General features: G+C 41.3%; 1 protein-coding gene across 1 annotated transcript; it reads left to right on the forward strand.

Annotated features, from left to right (window-relative positions):
* Positions 1-11114: 11114 nt before the first annotated feature.
* LOC115970069 (splicing factor 3B subunit 1) lies at positions 11115-15415 on the forward strand. The gene has a single exon (XM_031089738.1). The coding sequence runs from the start codon at positions 11329-11331 to the stop codon at positions 15163-15165; it is 3837 nt and encodes a 1278-aa protein (XP_030945598.1). The 5' UTR covers positions 11115-11328; the 3' UTR covers positions 15166-15415.
* Positions 15416-19670: the final 4255 nt, after the last annotated feature.

The raw sequence follows: 19670 nt of genomic DNA on the forward strand, positions 1-19670 counted from the left end.
GACGGTTATAAAAAAGAGGAACATAAAATATAACCTCCGTGGCAGTTATGGAGGTGTACTCTAAACTTTCCGAACTCCGTAAAGGTAGGGGAAGTTATTCAATAGATAACTGTTTCCTGAACCTATAAAATCACGAATCTCCGACAAACAAAGGTAAGTTTTTCCAAACACAATCCCCATAAGTTTGGAATTCCCTATTTCGGAATAAAAGACTAACTTTATCATCGGAGGGTTTGTGGCCGGTCGACCTCGGTCTCCTCTGATCTTTCGTTTCTTCTTTTTCTAGCCCCCAAAATCATCAAAATTCGTGCCATCCAGCCTACTGATTTTCTAAGTATTATTAGTTGGCATCGTCTATGGGAAAGAATTTGTTAGACTTTGTTGAGTTTTACAGTTCCTTTATTTGACAAAAAGGTTGTAATGGTTCAAACTAGATTGAGGGCTACCAACCCAGGCCATCAAGAAAGTAGGGATGCTTCTAGCCATCCCTATCGCGATCATTAATCTACACTTGCCATGCAACCAACCACTGTTCATGTGCAATCCATGGCAGCCGCTATGGCAAAGTTAACTCGCCAGAACCAAGAACTGACAAGGGAGATTCATCTTAGGAGGCAACGGCATGAGGCATATGGGGAAGAACAAGACCAAAGCCGGGGAGATGGAAGAAGTGTTGTGCCTGAAAGTCAATTAAGGGGCACCACATCAAGAAGGGTGCCACACTTGGAGAGAGAGATCGACCAGATGAGGAAGGTTACAGATGAGATGAGGGAGAACATGAGAAGAAAAAATCTTGTAGAGGATCTAGTTCACCTTACAGATTCCCCTTTCACAGCTTCCATCAATGGTCACCCCTTGCCTCCAAAATTCAAGATGCCTTCCTTGGATTCGTATGATAGAACGCATGACCCGTTTGATCACATTACTACTTTTAAGACTACAATGCACCTTCAGGGGGTCCCTAATGAAATTATGTGTAGAGCCTTCCCTACCACCCTCAAAGGTCAGGCACGAGTGTGGTTCAGTAAAATACCCCTGAATTCGGTAAGTTCTTTCAAAGAGTTGAGCAAGTTGTTCGTTAATAACTTCATTGGGGGACAAAGACACAAGCGTTCTTCATCTAGCCCGTCGACCATAGAACAAGGGGAGAATGAAAGCATGCGGTCCTTTATCACTTGTTTCAACAGGGAAGCCTTGACGGTGAATAAGGTGGATGATAAACTACTATTGGTGACCTTTCACAATAGGGTTAATTCTGATTTATTCATCTAGAAGATTTATGAGAAGGAGCCCCAATCCATGGCTGAACTCGTCCATTCAGCCCATAACTTTACGAATGTAGAAGATACGATCATAGCCAGGAAGAGGAAGAGAGCTGAAAGAATGGATGCAAACTCCACATGCCACTCTGAGCAAGTCCCTCGTCCAAAAAAGGGACGGATGGAAAATAAAAAGGACCACGATGGTAAGAGGGCTGGTCCTTCAGCACGGAGTCAACAATACACGCCACTGAACACACCACTTAAACAGGTCCTTATGCAAATCAAGGACAATTCTTCCTTGAAATGGCCAGAGAAAATGAAGGGAGATCCTAATAAGCGTAATAGAAACAAGTATTGCCGCTTCCATAGAGACCATGGGCATGACACAAATGAATGTTACAATTTAAAACAGCAGATTGAAAATCTTATAAGATAAGGAAAGTTGAGAAATTTTCTTGGACGAGAGCATAAGGATGAGAAGTTGAAAGGGAAGGTAGAAGAGTCGTCGCGCCCCCCGCTTAGAGAGATTAGAGTTATTAAAGGAGGAAGCTTGGCCGGTCAGTCATCCAAGTCCAGGAAGACGTATTCGAAAGTAGTGCAGAATGTTCAACTCTCTAGACGATCTCCAAGGACGACGCCCACGAACGAGTAAGCAATCACATTCACGGACGCGGACGCTGAAAGAGTTCACCACCCCCATGATGATGCCATTGTTATTACTTTGCTAATTGTTGATTATATAACTAGAAGAGTGTTGGTGGATAACGGAAGTTCAGCAAATATTTTGTATTACCCTGCCTTTTAGCAAATGAGGTTCGGACGAGATCATCTTCGTCCAATAAATTCACCCTTGGTAGGATTCGATGGAATGAAGGTGTAGCCTATAGGCACTGTCACATTACCTGTCGTGGTGAGGGCATACCCACAACAGGTAGCCAAGGATGTGAATTTCTTGGTGGTAGATTGTTCATCCTCCTACAATGCCATAATTGGAACACCAACTTTAAATAGTTGGAAAGCAGTTACGTTTACTTACCACCTGTCAGTCAAATTTCCAACGGAGCATGGGGTAGGACAAGTTCAAGGAGATCAACTGGCAGTAAGAGAGTGCTACCTGGCCATGTTGGCCATGAACGAGCAAGTTCAAACGATGAATATTGAAGAAAAAAGAATGGTGGCTAAGCCCATTGAAGTGTTGGAAGATATTTCTTTAGACGAGAAAAACCCAGAGAGGTGCACCAGGGTTGGAGCAGATTTAGAAGAGAGGATTAAGAAGGACATCGTCCGTTTCTTGAGGAAAAGTATTGATGTATTTTCTTGGAGTCATGAGGACATGTCGGGTATAGACCCTAGCGTCATCACCCACAGTTTAAATGTGTATCCCTCCTCTAAGCCTATACGACAGAAGGAAATGGTTTTTGCTCCTGAGAGAGACAATGCTATCAAAGAAGAAGTGCGGAAGTTGACCGTAGCGAAGTTCATTCGAGAAGTTTATTATCCAGACTAGCTGGCCAATGTAGTAATGGTCAAAAAGGCAAACGGTAAGTGGAGAATGTGTGTAGATTTCACCGATCTGAATAAGGCTTGCCCCAAGGACGGCTACCCGTTACCTCGCATTGACCAATTGGTAGATTCCACTATGGAGCATAAGCTACTTAGCTTTATGGATGCTTTCTCTGGATACAATCAGATAAGGATGGACAATGCAGATCAAGAAAAGACATCTTTTGTCACAAGCCAAGACTTATTCTGCTATAAGGTGATACCCTTTGGTTTAAAGAACACTAGGGCAACATATCAGAGGTTGGTTAACCACATGTTTTGTCCACAAATTGGGAAAAATGTAGAAGTCTACGTAGATGACATGTTGGTGAAAAGTTAGGATGAGGGAAAGTATCTGGACGACCTGCAGGAAACGTTTGACACACTCAGGCAGTATAACATGAGGTTGAACCCCAACAAGTGTGCTTTCGGAGTGTCATCCGAGAAATTCCTGGGGTTAATGGTTTCACATAGGGGGATTGAAGCAAATCCAGACAAGATCCAGGTGATACTAAACGTGGAACCTTCATGGAATATCAAAGAAGTCCAGTCTCTTACGGAACGAGTTGCTGCCCTCAACAGGTTTGTCTCTAAAGCTACTGATAAATGTTTGTCATTTTTTAAGGTACTTAAAAAGGCATTTGAGTGGACGGACGAGTGTTAAAAAGCCTTCCGGGACTTGAAAATTTACCTCACTACGGCTCCTTTACTAAGTCCATTCGTGTTAAGAAAGGAGTTGTATTTGTACTTAACAGTTATCCCATATGCCGTTAGTTCAACATTGATAAGGGAGGAAGGAAAAGTGCAAAAACCTATGTACTATACAAGCAGAGCAATGAGGGGAGCGGAAGGACGATATCCACTAATAGAGAAGCTCGCTTTTGCATTGATAACGGCTTCTAGGAAGCTAAGACATTACTTCCAAGCTCATGTCATCAATGTCATAACCAATCATCCGTTCAAGAAAGTGATGAACAAGCTAGAAGTTGTAGGACGACTGATCCAATGGGCTGTCGAGCTTAGTGAATTTGATATCAAATATCAACCAAGGCATGCAATAAAAGCTCAAGCCCTAGCAGATTTTATTATAGAGTTCACTCTGAGTTGTGAAGAATTAAACGAGGTAGAGAATAGAAAGAAATGGATTGTCCATGTGGATGGATCATCTACACAACAGGCAGGAGGAATAGGAGTTGTTTTATTATCCCTCGAGGGAGATAAATTGAAGTACAAGGTTTATCTGCAGTATTAAACAACCAACAATGAAGCTGAGTATGAAGCCCTTATTAAAGGGTTGGAATTAGCTAAATCTGTAAAAGCGGAATCGATACTCGTCTTGGGAGACTCTCAGCTAGTCATAGGCCAAGTAAATGGGACATGTGAAACCAAAGAAGAATGAATGAAGAAGTACCTTAATAAGGTGGTACACCTTATAAAGAACTTTAAGGAAACTGATTTCATTCAGATCCCAAGAGAAGAAAATATGGAAGCAGATACTTTAGCAAAAGAAGCCTCAGCAAGTGAGTTAATGGACAAGTTTGATGAAATTCAATACCTGCCCAGCATAGACTTTCCAGAGGTGCATCAGATAGAGGGTGAAGAAAATTGGATGACTTCAATAATATCATACTTGAAGGATGGAAAGCTTCTAAAAGGAAAAGACGAGACCAAGAAGCTCAGAGTCAGATCAGCCAGATATGTCCTCATGAATGAGGTGCTATACAAAAGGGGTTTTTCACAACCTTATCTGAGGTGTTTAGCTCCGAACAAGGCCAACTATGTATTGAGGGAGGTTCATGAAGGAGCATGTGACAACCACTCCGGAGCTAGATCACTTGTCCATAAAGTCGTCCGCGCAGGCTACTACTGGCCAAACATGCAAACTGATTCCAAGGCCTATGTCAAGGTCTGTGATCAATGCCAACGATTTAGTAATGTCCCCAAACAACCATTAGAATATCTCACCCCGATGATGGCCCCATGGCCTTTTGCACAATGGGGGCTAAACATCTTAGGTCCCTTTCCACTTGGGACGAGGCAAATGAAATTTCTGGTGGTAGGTATTGATTATTTCACCAAATGGGTAGAGGCAGAACCCTTAGCAGGTATCACGAAACAAAATGTCAAGAGCTTCGTCTGGAAGAATATTGTATGCAGGTTTGGGGTGCCCAGAGTATTAATGTCTGACAACGGAGGACAATTTGGCAATGCACTATTCAAGGACTTTTGTGAGCACTTCGGAATTCAAAATCATTATTCCTCACCTGCCCATCCCCATGCAAATGGCCAGGTTGAAGTTGCAAAACATTCCTTGTTGAAAATCATCAAGACTCGGCTTGAGGGGGGCAAAAAGAGTATAGCTAGATGAGCTACCAGGTGTTCTATGGGCATATAGAATGACGATGAGAACCCCTACAGGGGAAACTCCTTTCAAACTAGCCTATGGAAGCGAAGCAGTCATACCTGCAGAAGTGCATATGGCCAACCACAGGGTGACGATGTATCAGGATAAGGATAACGAGGAGCAACTCCATTTAAACCTCGATCTAATAGACGAGGTAAGGATGAGATGCAGAACATAGGACGGCAAGGTATAAAAACCGAGCTCATAGAAAATTGGGGTCTAATTGGGAAGGACATTACAGAGTTATCAACTATAAAAGGTAAGGATCCTACTACTTGGAGGCCTTGGACGAGAGAAAATTAGAGCATCCTTGGAATGTTGAGGACCTGAAGAGGTACTATCAGTAGAAGTGCTAACCTGGACGAGTGTTACTATGGACGAGTTTGGAGCCTGTTTGTCTACTTATGTTTAATAATGCTACTACTTTATTATTTATGTTGTTGTTATGAACAAAGTTATGGATTTGTTTGTACTTGTTAAACTCCCTAGAAGGCATTTGCTTCTAAGTATATGCCTCGTTTGTGAACAATATTTATGACATGTACATAATGTTGTGTGAATCTTAGTTTTTATGGTATTTCTCATTCAAATTAGTTCACAAGACGGCTGAAAAGCCCAAGATGAGCAAATTCTCTGGAGGCGAAGATGTAACATCAATAAGCTTTCCTAAGGGCAAAGCTAAGCAAAGCAAGGCATGCTTGTCCAAGTAAAGGACGAGGTAAAACCTTTGCTTCCCTGAGCAAAACACAGCAAGTTCAGAGGATGTTAGTCTGTACAATGGACGAGATAAATCATAATGCATGTCCAACCCATGGACGAGAAAATGCATAAGCAAGTGTTTAACTTATTGATTAAGACGCCTACTAAAACAATCCAATTTATGGATGAGTGAAAAGTTATGTCTTATCTTCGTTAAAGGTGAAAACCATCTAAGTTTAAGGACGAGTAATGCTGATAATCACCATTTCAAAAAGTCGAGTTATACTTGCAAAATTCAAATTATGACAAGAAAATGTATACGTATATACTTAAACAAGAAAGAATTACTTCTATGGACGAGTAAAAATTTGAAACAACATCAAAAAGAACTCTCGTCCATACAATAATAGAAAAGAAAGCTAAACAATTGTTTAAGGGCGGACAACCAACGTTCAAACACCCTTACGAAAGTAAAGCCAACTGTTGATAGCTCGTCCTAAAACTATGAACGAGCTTAGTGTACTTGAGTTACATTAAAATGTCCCAAGACAAATGACCAAACAAAACTCAAAGAAAATACATAAAAATACAAAGGTAACCAAAATATTAAAAGCTTGTCTTCAAGCAGGAGGGGCGTCGGTGTTTTGGTCATCTTGATGTGGCTGAGTGGTAGCGTTGTCCTCTATATTGACATCTTTTGAACTCGTCTGGAGGAGGGAGCTTGTAAGAGCACCACTAAGATTGAGCTTGATAGAACTGAATTCAATGTCAGGGAAGTTCTCCACGATGTCCATCCTGAAGTCCTCAAACCCAGCTACATAGTTGGTATCCAGTAAGTCCGTAGATTGCTTGGACACCTTAAACTCCGCAACTGCGTCTTCCTTGGCTATCTTAAGGAGAGCACTCAGCTCATCATTCCTTTTCTAAAAGTGGTCAAGACGAGTGTCCTTCTCTACAACATCAGTTTTCAGCTCTTCAATTTGATTCTGCAGCTCATTTGCCTCTTCCTTGGCCTTAGCAGCTATCTCAGCCCACCGTTTACTCTCGTCTTTCACCTCCTTGATCCTCCTCTCCAGCAAGGCCCTCATCTTGTCCAAATCAGTTGCTTGCCTAGACACAACGATGAACTTGGACATTGCCTGAGTCAAAGTTTTGTTAGAGTAAAAATACATGTCTACCTTACTAACAAGACGAGACAAAAAAAAAAAAAATGCTTGCATACCTTGAAAAGGTCATAAACGCCAGAATGCTCAAAGTCCTTCAAAGACATGTTGTAGTAAGCTGTCACGTCCGCATCTGTCACAACAATCCCAAACCTTTCCCAAGGTAGATCCTCATTCCCAATAAGGTTTTGAGGTATCTGTTGGGAAGGTTGAGACGAGGAAGGCACCTTGGTTGTGGAAGAGACCTGCATAGGAGGATCCTTGAACTCTGGATCATCAAGGATCTGAACATCCTTAGGCTCATGGATAGAGATGGACGAAGTGGACTGGACGTTCTTAGGCTTAGACGACCTATGCTTAGCTTTTTTCTCCCTGTGTCTGCTTGGGAGGTTCCTAAAGTCAACCCCTAAGGACAAGGTTTTTCTTTTGTCATCTGCTAATGGATGAGATTGGGACGGTACCTCCTGCCCAGCTACCTCATTCACCACTTCTTTACCCTTGTTCTCCTTCATTGTAGCCATTCCTAAAAAGAAAGATGTCAAAAAAAAAAAAAAAAAAAAGAAGAGAGAGGGAGGGACGACAAAAAAACTTATGTCTACGGACGGTGAGCTCGTGTGCGATGGCTTTAGCGGACGACTTAGGACCTAAGCCCCCAATGGCAAGACGTTGAAGATTTATCAAAGAATGAAAAACCCTATCAGTGTATAGACGAGCCTTTTGAATTCGCTCAATGTAAAACCTGCTTAAATGAGGTCGTCTAGCACCTATAAAAAAAAGATAAGGAAAATTATTAGGTAACTACCTACAAGAATAAATATAATAAATAACAAAGTCACAGCTATAAGCATACCTTCAGGACGAAGGTTCCCTAACTCTCTTTTGTAGGGCGGAAATGGGTCTTAGGCAACCTCAATGGGGCGTCCAGCCCAGAAACCTGAGACGAAGAAGAACTCCATCTTCCAGTTCCTATATGAGGTAACTATGGACTTAATTAATCTATAATCTTTTCCTCTAGCTGTAAATTGATAGAAGCCAAGGGATTGATTAATTTCGGAGGGCTTATAACAGTAGAGGAACTCGTCCACGGTAAGAGGACGGTTCCCCTCAAACACCTCCCTCCACAAAACTTGCATAAAGACAATTAACTTCCATGCATTGGGATTGAATTGACAGACACCTAAACCTAACTTAGTAAGTATTTCTCTAGCAAAAACATTCAAAGGTAACCTAAGTTCACCTAAAAGATAGTCTCCATAGATAACTATCCCAAAATGTGGTTGACAGCACCACGTCCCACGAATCGTGAACTTAGGTTTAAGGTCGTCTGGGATTTGATACCATTTCTTAAGTAAATCTAATCTCCTATCGTCCGTCTTGGAGGCTACTCCTATAGCACAACTATACACTAACTCAACCTCGTCCTGAACTATGGAGGAGGGAGCACTCGTACCAGCCTTGGATCCGGACTTAGTCCTCGAACTAAGTCCTTACTGGAGAACCTCTAAAGGAACCCCATGGACACCGGACGTGTACTTGTTCGTGGTGTTTCCTCCACTACTACTATTACTATTACTACTATCACTAGAGCCACTAAAACTACTAGGATCATGATATTCGTCTATGACTTTATCCACGCTATTACTAGACGAAAAAAGAACGGTCTCAGACATTTTTAAGAAAACTTAAAATCTGAGGACGAGAATTAAAAAAGTACCTGAATCTAGACGAGGAAACTAAGGATGGGAGGACACTTCTAGACGAGGCGCTATGACGAGGAAGCTCAAGGAAGGAAATTTCAGAAATGTGAAGGGTACCAGAGGAATTCTACTATTTATAGGCCGTAAGCTTAGATATCTGAAACGACGTAACCAATCAAAAAGTGACACGTGGCATGCTCCTTGGAAAAAAATAACTAGACACGACTGGTTACCAATGAGATTGTGACACATGGCACACTTAATGGCTGGCATTAAATACACATTATGAGAACAACATTAAATTTATCCTAGAGATGACCCATGGACAAGGGGGCAATTGATGGTGTCTAAAAATGAGCCAACTCCATATTCGTCCATAGTGGTCGTCCAGAGAAGGAATAACAAAAAACGAGCTACTTGTCCTTGACACGCTTGTCCATAGAGGTTTTTGGAAGAGCTCGTTGCGTCCACTCTACAGCTTTTGGACGACCTTCCGTCCATCATTGCTTATGACGAACTCAACGACTGTTATAGAAAAAAGGAACATAAAATATAACCTCCGTGGCAGTTATGGAGGTGTACTCTAAACTTTTCGGACTCCGTAAAGGTAGGGGAAGTTATTCAATAGATAACCGTTTCCTGAACCTATAAAAACACGAATCTCCGACAAATAAAGGTAAGTTTTTCCAGACACAATCCCCATAAGTTTGGAATTCCCTATTTCGGAATAAAAGACTCACTTTATCATCAGAGGGTTTGTGGCCGGTCGACCCCGGTCTCCTCTGATCTTTCGTTTCTTCTTTTTCTAGCCCTCAAAATCATCAAAATCCGTGCCATCCAGCCTACTGATTTTCTAAGTATTATCAATATATATATATATATATATATACAAAACTAAATGTCATGGACTATATCAAGTTATCAACCTTCTTAAGTGCACAAATTCCCGTTGTATTTAAAATACTAATATAGTTAGATTATATAGAGAGATAAAGTAAATATAAAAAAAACCTTTAAAAATAAACATAACAATTTAAGTAAAAAAGAACAAGTAAATATTTTATAAGAATCATATCTCAATCTAATCAACGTTGGTAGTAATTCAACACTACAAATGTTCATACTTGCGAATTGTAGTTCAAGTTGGCCAAATTCATCAGTATCTTCATTTACAATACAATATTTTAATATAACTTAAGTTTATAATGAAAACAAATCAAACCTTATCAATAAAGCGTTAAAAATGTATAATTTCTATGACTTTATTAATAAATTAAAATTCCTTCAAAATCTATATAACCAACTTTTAGTAGTCTTTTTTATTTTTTATAAGAACTTTTAGTAGTCTTTGAAGCAGAACCTAGTTTCATCGTAGTTAGTAGTCTTAGTTAATGAATGTTACCACTAGAAGTAGAGCTTAGTAGTTAGTAGTTAGTGCCGCTTAGTAGTGTAGTCTATGTAGACAATGGACAATAGAAGCTTTAGGCTTTAGCTTCCCTTTTGTTTTGTTTTTTGTTTTTTTTTTTTTGTTTTCACTTTCATTTAACTATTTAGGTTATGTTTGGTAACAATTTTTATTTTCTATTTTCAAAAACTTATTTTGGGAAATATAAAGAAAAAACAATTTTCTTGTATTTTTGAAATAAAAAACATGTTTGATTAGTTGAAATTAAAAAAAAAAAGTTTTTTAAAGAAAAAATAGAAAATACTAAAATATGTTGTTACTAGGATTTGAATTCTAATACTAATTCATTAAATGAGACAGATTCATTAAATTAAATGCCTATTTTCATTGAATTTTGAAAATTAGAAACTGAAAATAGAATTTTGCATGTTTTCAGTTTCCTTCACAAATTAAATTTTGAGAATAGTTTTTGTTTTCTATCCATTTTAGGTTACCAAACAAGTTTTTTAGTCTAAAAAATAGAAAATTGTTTTTAAAAACAGAAAATAAGAAGAAAAAACAGTTACCAAACATACCCTTATTTTTTTTAATAAATAGCACATCTTGCCATGTAATTTTAAATATTTTTTAGGGAAAAAAAAAGTTAAAAAATGGGTGGGCTACTGGTTAGGTCGGGTTGGGTTGGCTCGCAAAAAATGGACAGGCCGTATATTGGCTCATATTTAATTTGGGCCAAGAAAATCGGGTTTGGGCCGGGCCAAAACGGGCGGGTTTAGATCAAGTCAAAACGCACGTGTTCAGATCAAATCAAAATGAATAGGTTCAAGTTGGCTCAGTGAATTTTGGCCCGTTTTGCCACGAATTATACATTGAAATTGATTTATCATTTTTCTTTAAAAAAAAAAAAAAAAAAAAAAAACTTATAGAAAAAATTGATTGATTTATCTTCACCACCACACTGCCTCGGTTTTGTTCAATTCTAGTCTCTCTTCTCTAGAGTTTAGACCGACCTAGGGTTACGTACGGTTTCTTTCTTCCAAATCCAAAACCCAATTCGAAATCCCAACAAACACAATAACCTCACTACCTCAGTCTCTAAAACCCTAATTTTCTTCATTCTCTCGCTTAGCCCTAGCTTTCATCTCTGTCCAAAGAAATGGACCCAGAGATCGCCAAGACTCAGGAGGAGCGGAGGAAAATGGAGCAGCAATTAGCCTCCATGAATTCCCTCACCTTCGACACCGATCTCTACGGCGGAAACGACCGCGACTCCTACGTTACCTCCATCCCTGTCAACGAGGACGAGGACAACCTCGATTCCCTCATGGACAACGAGGTCGCTCGCAAATTGGCCTCCTATACTGCTCCCAAATCCCTCCTCAAAGAGATGCCCAGGGGTTCCGACGAGAACGACGACGTTTCGGGCTTCAAGAAGCCGCAGCGAATCATCGACCGCGAGGACGATTATCGGAAGCGGAGGTTGAATCGTGTCATCTCGCCGGAGAGGCACGACGCTTTCGCCGCCGGCGAGAAGACTCCGGACCCTTCGGTTAGGACTTACGCCGATGTCATGAGAGAGGAGGCGTTGAAGAGAGAGAAGGAGGAGACTTTGAAACTCATCGCTAAGAAGAAGAAGCAGCAGCAAGAGGAAGAGGAAGCCGCCCCCGAAAAGCCGCCGGCGGATTCTTCTGCGGCGGCGGCGGCGGCGCCCAAGAGAAGGAACCGGTGGGACCAATCGCAGGATGATGGCGGTGCCGGTGCTGCTGCTGCTAAGAAGGCCAAGACTGCGTCTACGTCGGATTGGGACTTGCCGGATACCACTCCCGGGCGGTGGGATGCGACGCCGACTCCTGGGAGATTAGGCGATGCTACGCCGTCTGCTTCCGTGGGGAGGAGGAATAGGTGGGATGAGACTCCGACGCCGGGGAGAGTGGTGGATTCGGATGCAACACCGGCAGCAGGCGGTGTTACCCCGGGGGCAACACCGGCGGGTATGACTTGGGATGCCACACCAAAGCTATCGGGTCTTGCCACGCCGACGCCAAAAAAGCAGAGGTCGAGGTGGGACGAAACGCCGGCTACTATGGGGAGTGCAACCCCAATGGCTGGGGCTACGCCGGCTGCAGTTACGCCCGGTGTTACTCCGGTTGGCGGGCTTGATCTGGCAACCCCGACTCCTGGAGCAATTAATTTGCGTGGAGCAATCACGCCGGAGCAGTATAATTTGTTGAGGTGGGAGAAGGATATTGAGGACAGGAATAGGCCATTGACAGATGAGGAGTTGGATGCAATGTTTCCGCAAGAGGGGTATAAGATTTTGGACCCGCCGGCATCCTATGTGCCAATTAGGACTCCGGCGAGGAAGCTGCTTGCTACCCCAACCCCGATGGGGACTCCTCTGTATGCCATTCCGGAGGAGAATCGTGGGCAGCAGTTCGATGTGCCCAAGGAAGCGCCTGGTGGGTTGCCATTCATGAAGCCTGAGGATTACCAGTACTTTGGGGCATTGTTGAATGAGGAGGAGGAAGAGAAAATGACTTCTGACGAGCTGAAAGAGAGGAAGATTATGAAGCTTCTGCTTAAGGTTAAGAATGGGACACCACCGCAGAGAAAAACGGCTTTGAGGCAGCTTACCGATAAGGCAAGAGAGTTTGGGGCTGGCCCGTTGTTTAACCGGATTCTGCCATTGCTTATGCAGCCCACTTTGGAGGACCAGGAGAGGCATCTTTTGGTGAAGGTTATTGACAGAGTGCTTTACAAACTTGATGAATTGGTACGCCCTTATGTTCATAAGATTCTTGTTGTGATTGAGCCTTTATTAATTGACGAGGATTACTATGCGCGTGTTGAGGGTAGAGAGATTATTTCTAATCTTAGTAAAGCTGCTGGTTTGGCTACTATGATTGCTGCTATGCGCCCGGATATTGATAATATAGATGAATATGTTAGGAACACCACTGCAAGAGCTTTCAGTGTGGTTGCTTCTGCTCTTGGGATTCCTGCTCTCTTGCCCTTCTTGAAGGCTGTCTGTCAAAGTAAGAAATCTTGGCAAGCTAGGCACACCGGGATTAAGATTGTTCAGCAGATTGCCATTTTGATTGGTTGTGCCGTGCTTCCTCATCTGAGGTCCCTCGTGGAAATCATTGAGCATGGTTTGCTTGATGAGAATCAGAAGGTGAGGACAATCACTGCGTTGTCTTTGGCTGCTCTTGCTGAGGCTGCTGCCCCATATGGTATTGAGAGCTTTGACTCGGTGTTGAAGCCTTTGTGGAAGGGGATCAGGTCTCACCGTGGGAAAGTGTTGGCTGCATTCTTGAAGGCAATTGGTTTTATTATTCCGCTTATGGATGCGCTGTATGCAAGTTACTATACTAAGGAGGTGATGGTCATTCTGATTCGTGAGTTCCAGTCACCAGATGAAGAAATGAAGAAGATTGTTCTGAAGGTGGTGAAGCAGTGTGTGAGTACAGAGGGTGTGGAGGCTGATTACATTCGCAGTGATATACTTCCTGAATTCTTTAGGAATTTCTGGGTCAGGAGGATGGCTTTGGATAGGAGAAACTATAGGCAACTTGTGGACACAACGGTGGAGATAGCAAATAAAACTGGTGTTGCCGATATAGTAGGGAGAATTGTTGAGGATCTTAAAGATGAGAGTGAACCTTACAGACGAATGGTTATGGAAACCATAGAAAAAGTGGTTACAAACTTGGGTGCATCTGATATTGATGCTCGGTTAGAGGAGCTTCTTATTGATGGAATCCTTTACGCCTTCCAAGAGCAGACCAGTGATGATGCCAATGTGATGCTTAATGGGTTTGGTGCAGTTGTGAATGCACTTGGGCAGAGAGTGAAGCCTTACCTACCCCAGATTTGTGGTACCATTAAATGGCGGTTGAATAACAAGAGTGCAAAGGTGAGACAGCAAGCAGCTGATCTCATTTCAAGGATCGCTGTTGTCATGAAGCAGTGTCAAGAGGAACAACTGATGGGTCATCTTGGTGTTGTCTTGTATGAGTATCTGGGAGAAGAATATCCTGAAGTTCTGGGATCGATTCTGGGAGCTCTGAAAGCAATTGTCAATGTTATTGGTATGACAAAGATGACTCCTCCTATAAAGGATTTGCTTCCTAGATTGACACCAATTTTGAAGAATAGGCATGAGAAAGTCCAGGAGAACTGCATTGACCTTGTTGGACGAATTGCTGACCGCGGTGCTGAGTTTGTTCCGGCGAGGGAGTGGATGAGGATTTGCTTTGAGCTTCTTGAGATGCTTAAAGCCCACAAGAAGGGTATTCGGCGAGCCACGGTGAACACCTTCGGATACATTGCCAAAGCCATTGGACCACAAGATGTCCTGGCTACCCTATTGAATAATCTCAAGGTGCAAGAGCGGCAGAACCGTGTGTGCACAACTGTGGCAATTGCCATAGTTGCAGAAACCTGCTCTCCCTTTACGGTGCTGCCAGCCTTGATGAATGAGTATCGTGTACCAGAGCTTAATGTGCAGAATGGTGTCTTGAAATCCCTCTCTTTTCTATTTGAGTACATTGGTGAAATGGGAAAAGACTACATCTATGCTGTGACCCCATTACTTGAAGATGCCCTCATGGATAGGGATTTGGTTCACAGGCAGACTGCAGCTTCTGCTGTCAAGCATATGGCTTTGGGGGTTGCTGGTTTGGGTTGTGAGGATGCTTTAGTCCATTTGCTGAACTACGTGTGGCCAAACATATTTGAGACTTCCCCTCACGTGATTAATGCTGTCATGGAAGCCATTGAAGGAATGAGGGTGGCCTTGGGTGCTGCTATTGTTCTAAATTACTGCCTTCAAGGGCTATTCCATCCTGCCCGTAAGGTTAGGGAGGTCTACTGGAAGATTTATAACTCACTATATATTGGAGCACAAGATGCGCTTGTGGCGGCTTATCCTACACTGGAGGATGAGCAGAACAACGTATACAGTAGGCCTGAGTTAATGATGTTTGTCTAAAGTGCAGCTTCATTGTACCTTAGAGAGCAGATCACATCGGGACTGATGTTATCATGATAGGCAATTTACTTCTCCTGGCTGATGTAGTTTCTTTAAATCATTATGTTAATTAAACTATATTGACTCTCTATTATGTCTCTGTGGGTACTTCCACCTCGCTTGCTTCTTAAATTATCTGTTATGTATGTAGGAGTATTCCAACTAATTGTTATTGATTCTCATACTTCTCATGTTACTTCTTGCCTTTGAAGTATGTTTTTCTATACTCACTCTTAGATTTCCTTTCTGTGGTGGTGGTGGTGGTGGTGGTGTTGTTTGTTTTTGTGTGTGTGTGTGTGTGGTATTAGAATCTAGTATCAACAATCTGCAACCTCATTGAATTTAGAGAAAGACCTTGTAAAGTTAAGGGCTGAGAGAGAGACAGAGAGATTAATCATTTGGGAGTTAGGGTTAAGGTTTCTGTTTCAGTAAGAGTTGGATTAATAAATTGGGAGTTAGCATTGGATTTTAATTGCAGTTTCTATTTCTTTTTGTTTCAAATATATCCTTTTGGTTCTTGTTTCTTTTCTAGAAATCTATTTGGGGTTCTCTGTATTTTTACAGGCTGGATACATTGCATATTTGTGGATATTGGACTAGGATTCCATGTGGTTAACCTGGTCTGAAGCTCTAAATTGTATATCACAAAGGGAAGAAAAGTTAGCCAGGTTTACATTATTTCTGTTATAGCTCTTTAAAATAAAAAATAAAAAAATTCTGCTATAACAAGTTATGCTTTAATTGCTTTCATCATTTGTATGCTGTTTACTCTTATATTTATGTGTCATTGTTACTCTCTCTCATAGGATAACTAATTTTAGAAGTGATTCATGCACCACTGAAGTTTAGTTGGCTATATTATGTGCTACTATCATAAAGAAAGAAATTCCTTTCTTTGTCCTGATTGAACTGTCAAGATTCTTGAATCTATAGTTTTTTTTTACCAAACTGCGAGTCCAGGCATATTGTAATTAAGTAGTAGCACATATTGTAATTAGTAATTTTATGAATTTGATGTCGCTGCTTCACTGAATTTGTGTAAAATTGTTAATGGAAGTTCAAATTGATAAAGCATAGTCCATATGATTGACCTTTTGAAGGATTGCCTGTAAGGTGTTTATTAGAATGATTGTTTGCCTGGCATTTCTCTATTAGCTTATGCTGTTGCTTCTTGTGGATGGATAAACGGTGGTGTCATTTATGGTGCATGACTGTATTGTTTTAGCTGTGTGGTGCTCTATAGGAAGGGGGTCTAGAAGGGGGAAAAGAAAATTTTGTATATAAAGCTTCGGCCTGAATGAGGTCTTTGTAAGAGCATAACTTGTCTATTTGGCCCCATGATTTCGCAGACCAAACACGCTAGTTGTTGATAAATGTGAAAAAGGCAACTGTTTGAATCTTTCGTTTTTTTGCATTTGTCAATAATCTTTGGTGGTGTTGATGTGAATCCAGATTTTCTATTAAGGTTAGATGCTTGAAGTTAGGTTTCTCTAAAAGTTGGAGCTTGTCTAATACAATTTTATTTTCTTTGAAGTTTCACATGCCAAAAATCCGTCACATTAGCATCAATAATCAAATGATCAGTGGTGCATTGTTTGTGGTTTATTCAATGGTGAATCTTGTTGCATCCCCATGAACACTTACAAAGATGAGGACCTGATTTCTATAAGAAAGTCATTGGTATATTTCTATGAATACTAGTTAGGACAGCACGTGTAAGGCATATGCTTGTTATGGAAAAAAAGTAGTGATTAAGGTCAATTCTAAATTTTATTTGTATTACAAGACAAAAATATAAATCATTTGATTTTTAAAGTATATAAAGATTTACATAAATAAAAAAAGACATTAATTTTAAGAATTTTGATAATTATGTCGTAAAAAGTTAATCTTATTCATATAAGAATTTTGATCAACCATAAAGTTAGAATAGCTATTTAACACAAATATTTATTTTACTATAATAATTTTTTAGTCCCTATTTGCCAAAGACAATATATCTACTCTCTAAAAACTTCTAAGAATAATAAGGAATATCGTTATCTTCCAACGATAAACAACTGAGTTTTGCTAAGAAATTATAAAAAAAATAAATAAATAAATAAGATAACAAAAGACATGTCATGGAATTTTTCATTAGATAAATTATAAGTTTTGAAAAATTAAACCTAGAAAATCAACATTCTTTAAATAACAAATAAAGTATTTTATATCATCATTCCAACTTTCTAAAAATTTCTACCATTTAAAACTCAAAATATGTAAAGAAAATTTTTGGAATGTTAAAATTTAGCGGGAGTAATTTAGACATTACACAATAAAATATTTTAAGAATTATAAGTTTTCATTAGGGTATAATTGAGAAAATAACAATATGACAAAAAAATATGATACACAAAGGTTAGGTAAAGGTAAATGCTTTAACTGTGGAAAACCTGGACACTTTAGTAAAGATTGTAAGCAAAAACCTGGTGCCGATAAATAAATAATATGCTTAGCATGATAACTTTGATTAAATGGTGAGTTGATACGTTATTATTATGTTCATTAAGTGATGTCCAATATTAGAAAGTGTTTAATTAGGTATCCAATGTCCAACAAGGGGATGAGTCCTGTAGTTGCACGATTTTCTTGGCCCAAATTCTAATGATCAGGCTTTGACTCAAGACGCAACCCACAATGAATGTTCGTAGAGAATGGGTGAAAGAACTTGGCTTCAGTGAGCCCGTTCGGTCGAATGCATGGATAAGGTGGTTGCAGAAGATAAAGACACGGGAAAGATTTCTCAAGTCTCCTTATATTCCTTTTCTCTTTAGGTCTTCTTACAGTTTTTCCGTCCCTTTCTTTGGGGGACTGCATTACATTATATAGCTCTCCTTCTTTCATCTAAACCTTACACCTGTTGATCATCTAAGCATCCACTTGAGCGCCTGTCCCATCAGCCGCCCTCACCACTCCCTTTGTGAGTTGCAGAGGCCAAGGCGGTACTGTTCAGGGGTCTTTTCCTCATTAATGCGGCCAAGAGGTTGGTTGGGGCGCAATTAATGTGGTGGTAGCTTTTCGAGGGATATTTTGGATTTTATTCATTTTTTATGTCTGGAGGGTGAACTGAATTGGCTGGGGATGGCTCTTGGTTTGGGCTTCGTGATGTCCGAGGAGGAGTTGCTCCTCGGACAGGCTTCCTGGGCGTTGCTGGGATTGAGTAACGCTTCATGTGTGGCCTCTCCTCGGAAAGGACGCTCCTCGGATGGGCCTGGATTTGGAGTGGCCCATTATTTTTGGGCCGGGCCCCACAATAGCCCCTCAAAACTCCGGTTTTTATCTCCTTCCGAGGAGAAAAGCGGGGTTTTGATGTTAATGAGTGGATAGGGATAAGGAGGACCTGGGGCGCGTGTGCAGATCGTGACCTTTGACGTGCCACAATTTTCGAGGCGTGGCCATTAATTTCCGGAGGCGTTATGTTCCCTTCATCCAACGGTGTGGCGCGGATCGAACGACCATCGTCCATTCGCGTATTTTTAGGCAGGAGTGATTTCCTCTCTCTCCTCCTGACTATATAAGGCGTCAGGGGGGGTTCAGTTCCTTCTTTTATCTGCGTTTCATAAACCTCAAAGGGCTCCAGAGATCTACAGCGAAACCCAGAGACATACAAGCACTTGCGCCCTTTACGCCGCCGTGACCATTTTCTGCGAAACGTCTCGTCTACGAGTGATTTCCAGGCATCCCGTCAAGCGTTTTGTGAAGGTACCAGTACATTTCGCTCATCTCGTCGTTTCAATTCTCTCCTCGGACCCTTCTTTTCTGCTCAGTCTTTACTTTCGTTTCCCAGTTCAGTTCAGATGGGTAGGTTCGAGAAACTAGTAAATACTCCGGCCGCTATGGAGGTCTTTAGGGCTAAATACCGCATCCCCCCGGGGGTTGGGCTGCGGTACTGTCCTCTTGAAGGAATAGTGACAGATAAACGTCCGGGAGAAGTTGTCATCCCCATGATTGCTTTCATAGAGGGAGGGATGACGCTTCCCATGCGTAGGATTACCAGGGAATACTTGTTCAACCATAGGTTGGCGCCGCAACAGTGTGCCCCAAATATGTTCAAGATATTAGGCTGTGTAGATGTCCTAGATGAGCGGATGAACCTAGGCCTTACTTGGCACGATGTGGCCTATCTGTACGAGTGTCACCGCCTCGGGGATGAGGGGTATTATCTTAAATCCCGGAACGAGGACGTTAGGTTGATCTCTTGTCTCCCGGTATCCAATAAGACCGTGAAGAATGACTTCCTCATTGCTTCTGGGGAGTGGTTCGACGGTATTCATTGTCCAACTCGGGCAGGAAACCCAGGTGCGGCGTCCTTTAGGATCGGTCCTTGTTAGGAGAGGAATTAGTGTTGAGGGTTTATTTTTACTGCTTTCCTCATAACTGGTAGATTTCTTGAACTAACCCCACTCTTCTTGGTTGCTTGCAGA

The sequence above is a fragment of the Quercus lobata genome, chromosome 12 (genome assembly GCF_001633185.2).
Source record: "Quercus lobata isolate SW786 chromosome 12, ValleyOak3.0 Primary Assembly, whole genome shotgun sequence".
Classification (NCBI taxonomy): Eukaryota; Viridiplantae; Streptophyta; class Magnoliopsida; order Fagales; family Fagaceae; genus Quercus; species Quercus lobata.

What these genes read in the sequence shown, in the direction of transcription:
- LOC115970069 (XM_031089738.1), top strand. Translation starts at nt 11,329, where the DNA reads ATGGACCCAGAGATCGCCAAGACTCAGGAGGAGCGGAGGAAAATGGAG.